Source organism: Camelus bactrianus, chromosome 5 (assembly GCF_048773025.1).
Source record: "Camelus bactrianus isolate YW-2024 breed Bactrian camel chromosome 5, ASM4877302v1, whole genome shotgun sequence".
Classification (NCBI taxonomy): domain Eukaryota; kingdom Metazoa; phylum Chordata; class Mammalia; order Artiodactyla; family Camelidae; genus Camelus; species Camelus bactrianus.
The window spans coordinates 9,942,027-9,955,656 of record NC_133543.1 but is presented as its reverse complement, the minus strand read 5'-3'; the positions used below and the strand labels follow the sequence as shown (position 1 = coordinate 9,955,656).

The 13,630-nt window shown below is 42.4% G+C and overlaps 1 protein-coding gene across 7 annotated transcripts in view; it reads left to right on the top strand.

The window, feature by feature from the left end:
- The first annotated feature begins 528 nt into the window (after positions 1–528).
- HERC2 (HECT and RLD domain containing E3 ubiquitin protein ligase 2) overlaps positions 529–13,630 on the top strand; it is a 176,406-nt gene continuing 163,304 nt past the window's right edge. For 4 of the 7 annotated variants that reach the window (XM_074363393.1, XM_074363392.1, XM_074363389.1 and 1 more), the window contains exons 1-3: positions 530–869; positions 1,235–1,337; positions 12,309–12,423. In XM_074363393.1, the coding sequence (XP_074219494.1) occupies positions 1,266–1,337; positions 12,309–12,423 (187 nt within the window). In that variant the 5' untranslated portion in view covers positions 530–869; positions 1,235–1,265. Of the gene's footprint in view, positions 870–1,006; positions 1,026–1,234; positions 1,338–12,308; positions 12,424–13,630 lie in introns of those variants that run through there. The other 3 variants (XM_074363395.1, XM_074363390.1, XM_074363391.1) reach the window with 3 other exon arrangements.

Below are 13,630 nucleotides of genomic sequence, written 5' to 3'. Positions count from 1 at the left end.
ACATACTTTGTATGACTTCAATCGTTTAAAATTTCTTAAGAATTGTTCTATGGGTACTGGTTCAGTGGAACTAAAAGCTCTCATTTCCTCCTCCGATCCCCCGCTACCAGCTCCTCCACGCATTCCGCTCAGGGTTGCAGTTAACATTCAGTGAGACAGACAAGAGGAGGCTCTAGCAGCCCGCCGCCAGCCACACCTCTAGCGCCAGCGCCCACCCACGCCGCCCAGCCCTGCAGCACTAGGGTCTTGGACTCGTGGAGCACCAGCGCGCCGGCCGCCGTGCGAAGTCCAGGAGCGGAGCGTGTGCGTGCGTGCGTGCGTGCGTGCGGCGGAAATCCCGCCTCCTGGCGTCTGCGGCTGGCCCTGACCGAAAGGGGGGAGCTCAAGGAAAAAGAGTAGCGGGATTGAAGGAAACAGGAGATTTGGGAGGAGGGGCGATAAATCTTCTCTTTCCCATTGGCTGGGCCCGGGGAGACGCCTCGCTGCGATTGGCTGAGCAGCGGGGGCGGTAGCCCACTTCGGCCCGCCCCTCCGGCCGCGGGAGGCGCCGGGATCGCGAGCGCCGGGGGAGCCAGCATCGGCTGGGGCTGTGTCCTCACGCGCCGGAGCCAGGCGGCCGGGCCTCTGCCGTCGGGTCTTCGTCCCCGGAGGACGGCGAGGGTGGCCGGCCGCGGGGGCGGTGCGGGCCGTGGCCGGGCCGAGCCAGGGAAGGCGGGCGTTGGCGCATCCGAGGGACCAGGGCCTGCGCCGACCGCCCGCGGCGCGCGTCCTGGGCTGTCTTTTCATTTCCAAGTGATTATTGTTTTAGATTTTTTTCTGCAGTCGTGAATTTTGATTAATTTACTTCACGCAGCAGCCGCTAGTTTGAGGTAAAGCGGCGTTGCATGCCGGTGTCATTTGTCGTTGAGATGTGGGCTCCCCGCAGCCTGTGTGTTTACCTTTTGGATTTAAGGGAAGGGGATGACATTGTGATTTGGTCTCTGCTCGTCCATTCTCAAGGTCTCGCCGACACGGCACAGAACCGGGTGAATCCCCGTGAGACTCTTACATGGACTGGAAATAGCCCTTTTCCTTCCTCGCTCCATCTTTCTCTTTCCGTCTCTCCTTTCACTCCCTTCCCCCAGCGCTTCTCTCCTTCCTTCTGTTCTGTCTTTTGCCGCATTAAAGCTTGCGGGAGGGTCTTTGTAACATTCTGAAAAGCTTTAGATCTTCAACATTTCTGTTTTCCTCGCAGGTTTGACGACCGCTAGGAAACCGGAGGAAAGATGCCTTCTGATTCTTTCTGTTTGGCTGCCCAGGCTCGACTTGACTCCAAATGGTTGAAAACAGATATACAGGTGAGGTTTTGACATACCTTTTTCTTGGTGTTTTCCTGCGTCTATAGTTAAATTTCTGGTTAAGGCTTTCTTTATGATATGTAAGGGGTTGCAAATTGGATCTTGCCATGTTAGAGAAGCAGGTTTACTTTCTATAACTTAAAATGTACCTTTATTGTACCAGTTTTTATTGCTGTTTTTATAGAGTGTGTGGCTACATTTTAATAGTGTGAGGAACTTGAGATATAGTTATGCAAAAATTTTTCTTAACTATTATTTTTAAGAAGTCTGTTTCATTCTTAGCCATATCTTGGTGACTGTTTAGTGATACTTTTTGAGATGTTCAGTTAATTATACTGGGGAGAAGTGACGTACAGTTTTATCATGTCCTGCAGAAACTCACTTGTTTTTACGGAATTCTATGTTTGTGTTTCTGGAGAGAGAGTCCAGTTGAGCAGTTTTGTATTTGTGAGTGGTCTTATTGAGAGGAGTGCTCGGATATTCGCATTGGAAACAAAATGCTGGTGTTAGACTCTCGGTAATTGCAGGGTTTTCCAAAAATTATCAAATAAATAATAACGGTAATATTTCAGTAGACTAGTCTTTACCCCAAGTTAGTTTTGTTGCAGATGGTTTGGAAAAACTGCTTTTGTGACTCTCTATTACCTTCAGAAAGAAGTGTCTGAAATTCTTTGTGATAAATATGTGTTGTTTTTCTCTTCCCTGAGGTTAACCATTTAAAGTATTTCTCAGGTAATCTTACCTTTTTAAAGTACAGTCTGACGTACTGCATGGAGGTTTATCAAGTCATGTATTCTGTAAGCAGTTGGTCATAGCTACTTGTAGTGCAGCATTATTGCCTTTCCTAAATTTTTTTTTTTTTTTTAACAGTCTTGAGTCCAGGTTGGTATGAGAGCCACCTGTTAGGAACTGTGCTGTGGATGATGGGATTGTTGTTCATGGTGTGATGTTAGATAAGAAAAACAGGAAGAATTAGGTCCAGAACCTGGCATAGTAGTGACTCTTGGTTTGTTTTTGTTTCAACATTGCCTTTTATGTAGCAATTCCTCTCTGTTTACCTTTGTCTTTTTTTTTTTAAGCTGTGTTGGGGGAGGTGAGAAATGAATAATTTCTTATTTCTGAAATCTTGAGATTCAGGCAAACCAATTTTAAGAATTGTTTTTAAAACGACAGTTTCTTTTTATTTATTTATTAAGGGGGAGGGTAATTAGGCTTATTTATTTATTTATTTTAATAGAGGGACTGGGGATTGAACCCAGCAGCTTGTGCATGCTAAGCAGGTACTCTACCACTGAGCTATACCCTCCCCACCGAAGAATTATTTTATATTCATGTTTATGTGTTATGGTATTTGTTGAAGTAAATGACTTAATGAAGTTTTTTTCCCTTAGTAATCATAATTGAATAACTGCTAAATACGAGTTTTGGCATCTTGATCTAAAGCCAGTTTAATGCTGAACTGAGGGCTAATGATGAGTCCGACAGATACACATAAAAGTGAAACACCACTTAAATGCCTTAGGGTGCTTACCATTTTACTTTTGACTTATTTAATGTAGTGCATAGTGCTTTACCCTTCTAGATATTTGAATATCATTCAGAACCCTTCCGGACTCCCGGGAATGAGTGAAGAGACCTTTTTGGGTAGTGCATCCGGGGAAAAAATGTAGTGTGGATGTTGAAGCTGTGAAAAAAGTGATTGCTGACCTGGGCTTTGTACAACTGCTCCAGCATTGCTTGTTAAATGTGAGGAATGAACGTTGTTTCACCCTGAGGAATGACTTAGATGTTGTTTGACTTGTTGGAATCCTTCCTGAAGGCACCTGTCATGGGTGCAGGCCTTACACTGACAAGTTTTCTCCTTACCTTGTGAGGCATGTCTCTCTGTCTGGAGTAGGAAGTGTCCCATCCCTCGGTTGGGGCTTTTGTTTTGGGAATAGGATTGACACCTGCTTAATAAACAGTATATAGGGTAGAAACACATTTCTTAACCATAGGATTTAGCTAATCTATTTTCTATGGCTCTTTTTGTTTGAAATGCCCTTACAGTTTTTAGTGACATTAGAAAGGAACAAATTTTGGAGATTGTGAAAAGTTTTATTATATGCGTATTTTAAAAAATATAGACGCTAATCCTAGACTTTCTTGACTGGAGACATTTAGATGCCTCAGGCCTGGGACCTTGCAACTAACTACCTCTAATGGGGTGTCCATTATGTGGCAGGCATATATCTGGTAATATGTCTGGTTTTTTACATATGTAATGCTTTTTACCTCTTCTGTACTCTTTGCTGATTGTTGCATGGAGTCTCTCAAATCCCCAGGTTCTCCTTCACAACTTTATTGAAGATGCAATAAAATACAGAGCTAAGAAGTGTTACCTACATAGTCATCACCATTACTGTTTTTATTTACAGTAAAAGTCCTTCTGTTTGATGTTATTGGTGGTTTTTCCTAATGAACCAAAAAGTTAGTTAATCAAAGGAACTAGAAAACATAGTACATGATACCTTAAAAGCTTTTTATTCTTTAGACATATATGCATACTTGTTTGCTAGTTTTGATGTAAAGCTAAAGGTGTCTGAGCATGGGTCCAGGAATGGCGTTTTCCTGTTCTTCTTTGCATAAGCTGTACTCAGATGAATCTCCTACAGTTTCTATTTTTGGGTTCTTTGAAGTGGAACATGAAATTAGATATGTATGAAGCAATTTTTTAAACTTTTTATTTTTAAATAATAATAGACTCACAGGAAGTTGCAGAGAAAGTAGAGAGGTCACTGTGTACTCTTCACCCAGACTCCCCCTGGGTTACGTCTTATGTAACTGTAGTGCAATAGTAAAACCAGGAAATTGACATCAGTATGGTGTGTGCATAGTTCTATGTTGTGTTACCAGACTTGTCTATCCATGTACCCACCACCGCAGTTAAGATCCAGAACTGTTCCAAATGCCAAATGACATCTTTTATATGAGGAACCTAAAAAATAACAACAGTAATAATAAGGGCACAAATGAACTAATTATTATTTTGATTTCTTGAATATGTGTAAGCACATCTGACTGTCCTTTATGATTGGATTACTGCATTCTGTTGATTCTTGTTTTGCAGTTGGCTTTATTCCTTTGATAACTATGTAAGTTTAAAAAGCTAAAGATCTAATCTGTTCTTAGAAACAATAATTAGTACATATATACAAACTTAAAAAAATTGCAGTATAGTGTATATACGTATTTACATGCAATATAACGTGTATGTGCAGTCAAACTGTAATAATTCTACATTCTACCTAATAAAACTGAAAAAGGAAAAATTTTAAATACCGAAAGATTAAAATACATAAATAAATTAAAAAATAAAAGGGAGAGTCAGTCTGAATAAATAAAGAAGACCCAACTATTAAAAAAAAAATCCAGAACTGTTCCATCGCCACAAAGATCCCTCTCCTGCTGTCCTTCTGTGGTCACAGTCTCCTTCCTCTGTGTCTCTGACCCCTGGTAATCACTAATCTGTCCTCCAGCTCTATAATTTTGCCTTTTTGAGACTGTCATCTGGTATGTGACCTTTTAAAATTGGCTTTGTTCACTTGGCATAATGCCTTTGCCCATCGAAGTTGTTGAGTATGTCAGTAATTCAACTCGGATTGAGTTCGTCTCCTTCTGATCATTGATTTGAGATGATTAAGCATAAAAGTGAGCTTTTAAACTTAAAGTTGTTAAATGTATATATTGTCACTTTATACTTAGAAATATCAATAGATTAAAAAATGTAAACATGAACTTAGTAAGTTCTATTCTTGGGTTTTTCCAGTTGGTAGGTGATTCATAGAAATAAAAGAATTTTGTAAATAGAGGTAACTTACTTGATTTTCATAATGACTTCTTGTGATTACTTTTTTGTCTGTGGAATAGGTAACATTGCTCACTTTTATTCATGATTTTGGTTATTTGTATCTTCTCTATATTTTGTATCTGTCTTGTCAGGGGTTTATATATTTTGTTAGTCTTTTTTTTTAACAGAGGTACTGGGGTTTGATCCCAGGACGTCATGCATGCTAGGCGTGCACTCTACCCCTGTTAGTCTTTTGAAGAACTTCTAGCTTTGATTCTTGGAAAAGACTAATAATAGTTATAAGGGAAAGAAAATGAGTTTACCATCAGACTTTGACAACAAGGGCTTACGTAGAAGAAAACTGAGTAACGTATTTAAGGCACTCAAGAAAATAAAATACGAGCCAAGGATTTTATGTTCTAAGAAAACTGACTTTTCAGGTAAAAAGGATACAAACTTATCAATGAGCAGGAACTCAGAAAATACTGTTTCCATGAGCCCTTCCTGAGGAATTGAGCAGAGAAAGGTCTTCAGATGACTGAATGACTGTAGATTGACGTGAAGACTGGCGGTGGGCATTAAACCTGTAGTTATGGGTAGACCGCAAAGTAAACGAGTTTTAAAAGGGAGAGAGCAAAGCACGTTACAGCCGTAACTGCTCCGCAGTGTCTCATCTGGTAATCCTGTGCGTTAAAAGTTTTCACTTTAGATGTTGTATTTTTCATCTCTAGAGGGTCTCTTCCAGTCTTTTTTGTATCTTCCGTTTCATTTGTCACCATGTTCATATCGTTCTCTCTGTGAGTATATAGAGCATGCCTATAATAGAGTTTTTAATGTTCTTCGTTGCTAATTCCATCATCTCCATCATTTCTGGTTTTATATCAGTCAATTGATTCTATCATTTCTATTGATTTATTGCTGTGGTTATGGGGCATGTTTGCATGCCTGGTCATTTTTTATTGGATGTTGGACATTGTAAATAGTAATGTTATTCTGTGCTGTATTTTGTTTTATTCCTTCAAAGAGCGTTAGTTTTGTCTGGCTTGCATGTCAGTTACTTGGGATTAATTTGGCCTTTTTAAAGCTTGCTCCTAGGTTTGTTTGGGCTGACCTAGTACAGCCTTTAATCTTGGGCTAATTTATCTGCCTTATTAAGGCAGTCTCCTCCTTAGGGCTCTGTCTAATGCTTGATGTTTTGGGAGGTCCTTCTCTTCTGGTTGGTAGAAACACAAGCTTTCCCTAGACTGAATCATGGGAGTTCCACCTGCTCCTTTTCAGTGCTGCTTTCCCCAGCTTTGGTGGTTTTCTCAACCCATGCCCTGTACCCAGCCAGAGTCTCAAGGGGTCCCCTCTGCCCATCTCCAGAGATCACTCTCTCTGTAGCTAATCTCTGCTGGATTCTTGCCATTTTCACCTACTTACAGCCTATCTGTCTCCTCAATTCAGCAAGACCTCTGGGCTCTATTTGGGTTCCCTTTTCCTGTGTTACAGCCTGGAAGCTGCTTCTAGGCATTACATGTGGGCAGTTTGTAGCCCTTACTTCATTAATTGCCCTTTTCAGGGGTCACAGTTCTGGGTTGTCTGTTTGAAAACAGCTGTTTGATACATTCTGTCTGATTTTCTACCAGGGAGGTAATTGCTAAAGAAATTAATCCTTCGCAGGTGAAAACACAGGCCTTCCCAGTCTGCTTTCAGTCTCATTCATTGAGTTCTTAATTTTAGATATTGTCCTTTTTGGTTTGAGAATTTCCACAATTTTATTTGAATGAATTTTATTGAAGTATATTTAGTAAAATGCTTCTACTTTTAATGTTTAGTTTGAGGTGTTTTGGGGCAGTTTGCTTAACTTGCCACAGTAGGTACATTTCTGTAGTTTCTGTTGAAATTTTCAATCTGATCTTTTAATTGCTTGAACATCAAACCTTGTGCAGCCTTTTTAATTCCTCGACTGTGTCTCCCCTTCCCTTCGGGTTGATGTCCCAGCATGCTTGTGGGCCGCCCTTCTACTTCCTGGTCTTGGATGTAATGCCACGCAGGAAGGCTATTTTAAGATTATGGCCTCCCAACCGCCTACCATGGAATTGTAGGTGACATAGTCTGGAAGTTGCGGGGAGAGCAGGAGCTAGGTTTCCATGGGGTGAACTTTACCATTTGGCAAGGAGAGATAAAGGAACTGGGTATTTTGCCCCCGCCTTTGGACTATTCTGTGGTTTCTTCTTGCAGACTCTGTGGAAGAGCCCCACAGGCCTAGTGAGATGACCTGCTGTATCTGCAGCCCAGGAGTGGGGGCCAGTGCAGTAACGCGGGAGTCAGGATAGTAAATACTTCTGTGGGCAGTATGTTCTCTGTGGCGACTGCTCACCTCTGCTGTGCTCATGTGAAAGCAGCCACAGATGGTACAGAAAACAAGCATGTGTTGCTGGGTTCCAGTAAATGTTACGGATACTAAAGTTTGAATGTCATAGTTTGCATAGATCATGAAATATCTTCCTTCTCTTGACTATTTTTCAACCACTGAAAAATATAAAAATCACCCTTAGATTGTGGGCCATATAAAATCGGATCATGGGCCAGATTTGGCCCCTGGGCGGGGACTTAATTTGCTGACCCCTGTAGTAACTTGCTGTGCCCCGGGCTTCCTGTGCTGCTTTGTCCTGCCTGCCCCTCTGCCCTTCCCTCACTGCCCTGTGCTGGCATCTGCTAGGGAAAGTGTCACTCAGCACTTTAATCAGTTGCTCGGAGTTGCCTTTTTAGGGCGAAGTCTCTGTGTCTTTGTTTGTTTCCTGGATCTACTCTCGGTCTGTTTATGCTGTCTTCCATTTTTTTCATTTTTCAATCATGTGGTCTTATCTTACGTATTATTTTTGTTTTGAGTTCAAGGCGTTGCATATGAAAAATCTGAGTAAGGGTATTCTCCAGAGAGGGTCTTCCAGACTGGTAGCATGGTGCGCAGGGTCACTGCAGAGCAGTGGGGAACTGGGATGACTCAGACCTGGGTCCTACTGCCCAGCTTGCACCTCACCTGTATTTCTGGGGTGTGGCCCATCGAGGTTCTGCTTGAAGCATGGCTTGTTGACCAGGCCTGTCCCCTGTGAGACCAGCCTCTCTCTCCACAGCTCCACTGAGCTCTGCTTGGTCTCAGCCCTCAGGTGCTTCTCAGGGAGGCAGCTTTCAGCTCTTCTGCGCTGTTTTTTGTTTGTTTGTTTTTTTAAATACTTCTTTCTTTCTTTCGTTTGTTTGAGGGGGGAGATAATTAGATTTCTTTACTTACTTATTTATTCCAGTGGAGGCACTGGGGATTGAACCCAGGATCTCGTGCATGCTGAGCATGCGCTCTACCCCTGAGCTACACCCTCCCCCCTTGAACAAGTGCTCTCAAACTGACAAGTTGAAGTGGTTTTTGTTGCTTGTGCAGGCTGTTCTTCCAGGGCCTTGATTATTTCCCAGTTTTCCCAGCTGCTTTCTCCTTGGGATCCTGGGCTTCCATCCCAGTGCCTTGGAAACTGCTCTCCCCAGGGCTTCATCTCTGCTTTCCACAGACTTGATCTTTTACCCCCTCCTCCCAGGGAAGCTTGCTTTGCTGCCTTAGCAGTGTTCGTCCTTCCTCGAATCCTTTCAGATGCCCGAAATGTTGCAGTGTGAGTGGTGGTTACTCAAGTCCCCATATGCAGTGATTATTTCCCAGTTTTCCCAACGTGACCCAAGTGATGAAAGCATGGGCGGTAGCAATAGTTTGTTTCCACGTCAGCTGGGCTGCTTCCTTGGCTTCTTCTTTTTTTTAAAAAAATGTATTTATTTATTACAGTATTATTTTAATTCTTTTTTTGGGGGGGAGGAGGTAATTAGATTTATTTATTTTTGGAGGGGGTACTGGGGATTGAACCCAGGACCTTGTGCATGCTAAGCATGCACTCTACCACTTGAGCTATACCCTCCCCCGCTCCTTGGCTTATTCTTTGTAAATATTTCATCCCCAACCTCCCTGGGGCTATCCTGGTGAGCAGTCGGGGCTGAGGATGTTGGTCCACCTTTTTTCCTTGGGTGTGGGCATCTCCTCTGGTCTATGGCCTCTTTGCTGATACCTCGTAGATTTAAACCTCTAGCCCCGAACACTCTACTAAGATCTGAATTTGTATTTGCAGTATGTGTCTGTGTGAGCGTGTGAAGGTGTGTACCTGTGGGTGTGCGCCCATGGGGAGACGGTCTCCACGTTGATGTTCAGTAGTTGGTGCAAATCTCAGTGGTTAAAACTGAGCTAGTTCACTCTCATTCTGATTCTGTTCCCTCACTCTCTTTTCCCCCTTTCACATCTGATCTGTCCCCTTTGATCTAAAACGTCTTAGATACTCTTCTTCCCTTGTCTCTTCTTAGGCTGTCATCCTTTTTTGGGGAACTCTTGGTAAAGGCCTCCTTTTCTCTGTTTCTAGTTTCTTCCTCTGTCTCCGTACACTGCAGTGACACTGAGTTATGACTTGCGGCATGACCATTTAGTCTCTGGTGCCCCTAAAGGTGGCGTGGGACTGCTGGAACATGGCCCACAAAGGGCTATTTAGTCTGGGCACTGTTTGCCCCCTAGGCCTTGTGGGGCCGTGTGGAGACTGGACTGAACCCAGCGGCAGGTCTTAGCTGCCCTCTTACCTGAATCAGCAGGTAGGCCAAGGCTTTCCATTCCCTCATTAAAACCTCAGAGGCCCTGAATGTGCATGGCTCACTTTTTAGAAAGGAATTACTTCTTCCTCTACAAGTTAATACTTTGGCCAATAGTCATATGTTTTGGTCTCAAGTATATTTATGGCAGTTACCTTATTAGTGATGTGAACAGATGAATTATGTGTGCTGAAAGAAAGTTGTGGCTACCATGAAAACTGAGTTGGTTGCCGAATTGGTTTTCTGTTGCTATGTTGTTACAAGTCACTGACTGCAAATTGAGCAGCTTTAAGCAACTCACGTGTACTCTCTCCCCCTTTCTGTGAGTCCATAGTCTGGCCATGGCTTAACTGGGTCTGCTTCAGGACTCACAGGCTGCACTCAGGGTGCTGGCCACTCTGACTCCTCATCTGGAGTCTCATTGAGGTCCTTGTTGGCAGAATTCAGTTGTTAGGGTTGTGGGACTGAGTCGTGGGCCCCCAGGAGATGCCCCTCTCCACAGGCAGCTCATGGCACTTCGCTCTTCTGGCTGGGGAGAGTGTCTTTTCTGGAGGGCCCCCTCCTCTTAAGGGCTGTCACCTGACAGGACCCTGGGACAATCTTCCTCTTGACTAACTAGAAATCAGCTGATGTGAGACCTCAGTTATATATGAGAAATTCCTTCACCTTTTGCCACAGAAGGAAACAAAACCTCATCACGGGTGTGATGTCCCAGCCTATTCACAGGTCCCGCCTACACTCAGAGAAGGGATTCCACAGCGTGTGTGTGCACTGGGGGCAAGGATCTTGAGGGCCGTCTTATATGTGCCTACTACACATTGCTTGGATAAAAGTGAGATGCTAAAAAAAATGCCTTGTACAGGTTAGGTAAGAGAGAACTGTGAAGGACGGGGTGGGGGGAAGTCTTGAAAGTCTAGGAGAATTCCGTACTAAGACTGCTCACCAAGTGCCCTTCAGTCTTGCTCCATTTAAAGAAACAGACTGGAGGTAGTGGATGCTTCATGAGAGTGGTGAATGCTGGAATGGTGACAAGGCATGGAGTAGTGGACTTGTGAACAAAGAAAAGGCCCTGGCCTTCCATTAAAAGATGGGCAAACAGATGTGTCTGTTTTAGTGTCAAGTGTCTTGTCTGTCTGATCGGAGGGCTGCTGTTGCACCTGCAGTTTTCAGAAGGGCCGCCTGCTCTGGGTGTGCACCACGCCCCCGCCCTTCACCTGCTGCCTGCTCTGGGAACCTTTTCTGACTCCCTAAAACTGACAACCAACAAGAGCATTTTTGTTTTGTTGTTGAGTATCACTGTGGACTTGTGTTTTTATTTGCTTTTTTAAGTTCAGTATAGTTGTTACGTATTTTGATGTTCAGTTTTGTCCTAAATTTGCCCAGTGGAGTCCCCTTCAGGCTTTGAGCAGCCTTTTTGGTGCAAACCTAAGATATTCTAGGCTCATCTTTCTGCCTTGGCCCTTAATTCAGCCTTTTTTTCCCCCAGAGTCTGGGTTTCACTCAGTGGGAAGTGGTACTTGGAAACCAGTATCTTAGTGCTTGGTACACTCATTGCTGCCAGAGTGCCATTGATTTTACGTCTTTTCCAAACAGAGCAAGCAGATATACAAACGTAAATTCATAGTGAGGTTTCCAGTTCAAATTGTTCATAAAAATTTCCTTGATTTTATCTTCTAGTAATTCTAACATACTTTACTATAAACATACATTGTATGACATTAACATTGCTTTATCATACAATATACATGAAGTAGTTTTAAAATTTAATGTCATTATCATGATTATGAATAAGATCAATTAGTAAAGTTTAAGTTCTTTTTCCTTTAAAGTGTATGCAACTAAAGATGTATAGTTCAGAAGGCCCTTGATACACAGTTGACCCTGAACAACGCAGGTTTGGACTGCGTGGATCCACTTTTCCGCGGGTGTTTTGCAGTTGGTTGAGTCTATGGGTGTGGAGGGCCGATGGATACGGAGGGCCGACTGTAAGTTCTGTTTGGGTTAACCCCCGAGTTGTTCAAGGGTCACCTGTACCCTTCTTTTTATAGAAGCACAGGTTAATTTGCTTGTTACCAGCTCTCAGTTTTGCTTTTTTATGATTTAATTGTAATTTTTGAAGATGAAAACCATTTCTATGTTTTAGAAGTAAATATAAGGTATTTTCTCAGACTCGGAACCTTACTTTGATTCGCCTCTGCTACCTTCCATCCATACCCCTCTTCCCATCTCCCCGTAGGTAATCATGTTGTGTCTGGTTTACCTTTCCAGAGCACGTGTGCACGTGTATCTTTTTCCTTCTATCTTCAGCAAAACTTAGCATAGTATATAAACTGTTATGCACTGTCCCTTTTTCACTTAGTTATATTTCTTGGGATGATTTTCATTAAATGTTGAATGATTGAATACTAAGTGGGAATGAAATTTTTTTCATGTTATTGCTTAAAAATTGCATTGTACGATCACTTTGTTAAGTTTGTTTTATTTTTCATTGCCAGCTTGCATTCACAAGAGATGGGCTCTGTGGTCTGTGGAATGAAATGGTTAAAGATGGAGAAATTGTGTATACTGGGACAGAATTAACACAGAATGGAGAGCTTCCTCCTAGAAAAGGTAAGGGCCTTTTACTAGTATTTTTCAGTTTGTGAAGACCTTTATGAATTGCATTTCATACAGATTTTAGAATGTGGTGTAGGAATAGGAGCGTATCTGATCTTAACTCTTAAGTTCTGTTTCACGTGATGTCTAAATGATAGTTAATATTACGAGCTGCCTGGATTTCATTGTTCTCTGTGAATTAAAGGCTTTTTTTTTTTGTAAAACCACCTTTCTGTGGTGTCCTTCTCTGATGTCTTGTTGGCAGCTTATACGAACTCCAGTTAATGTTTTAAAATGTTGGCTAACTCTAAATCGTGGTTATTATAAGGTTGAGTGGAAATAATTAGTATTCCTGAAATTTTTCCCAAATGCTTCTCCTGTGGGAGTGTATAAAACACTCTTTGGAAGTCTTTGGCCTGTGGACTGGACTTGGCTCTTTCATTTTATTGTACATTGTTGTCTATGCAGGGAAATACCAGTGAACATTCTTACTTAGGCCTGTAGCTCAACGAATTCTGTCATTTAGTTGTTCTTGACTTTGTGAATCAGAATCATTGTTCGGGCTTTAAAAAGGAATGGATGCCTGTCCTCACCTCAAACCTATAGAATCTGAAAGGCCCCACTTGAGACTCACTGCTGAAGTTTTAGTCCTGCTGTTTGAAAATCATCAAAACGGATAAAAGTACTGTTTTAGAAGGTAGTTATTTTTCTCTTTGGGGAATGAATTGGGATAGCGTCCACTTGAAAATACATCGGAAAGACATTGATATGTCTTTTCAGTTACAATGTCTAGCAGAATTAGCTTTGTTTTGTTGCTATTTGATTGTGAAAATTTCCACACACCTGGAACAATGAAAGGTCTACGCAGCGAGCAGCCGCACATTCTTGCCCCGTATCCTGCCAGTCTCCATCCTCCTGTCCATTGGTGCGTCTCACCTGGCTCCCTCAGACACCACATGCGTGTTATTAGCTAGGTCAAGTTCAGTGTAGCCTTTTGTCTTTAAGGTAAAACGTTTGCATAATGAAATACATATGTTTTAAGTTTACTGTACCACCAGTTTTGACAGCTATAATCTGTGTAATCTAAACCCCAACATTATGCTCACTTAGAAAGTTCTCTCTCCCCCCACCCCGGCTCAGAGGCAACTGCTCGTCTGATCTTTCTCTGACATGGATTAGTTTTGCCTTTTCCAGACCTTCATGTACATAAAATTGTGTAATC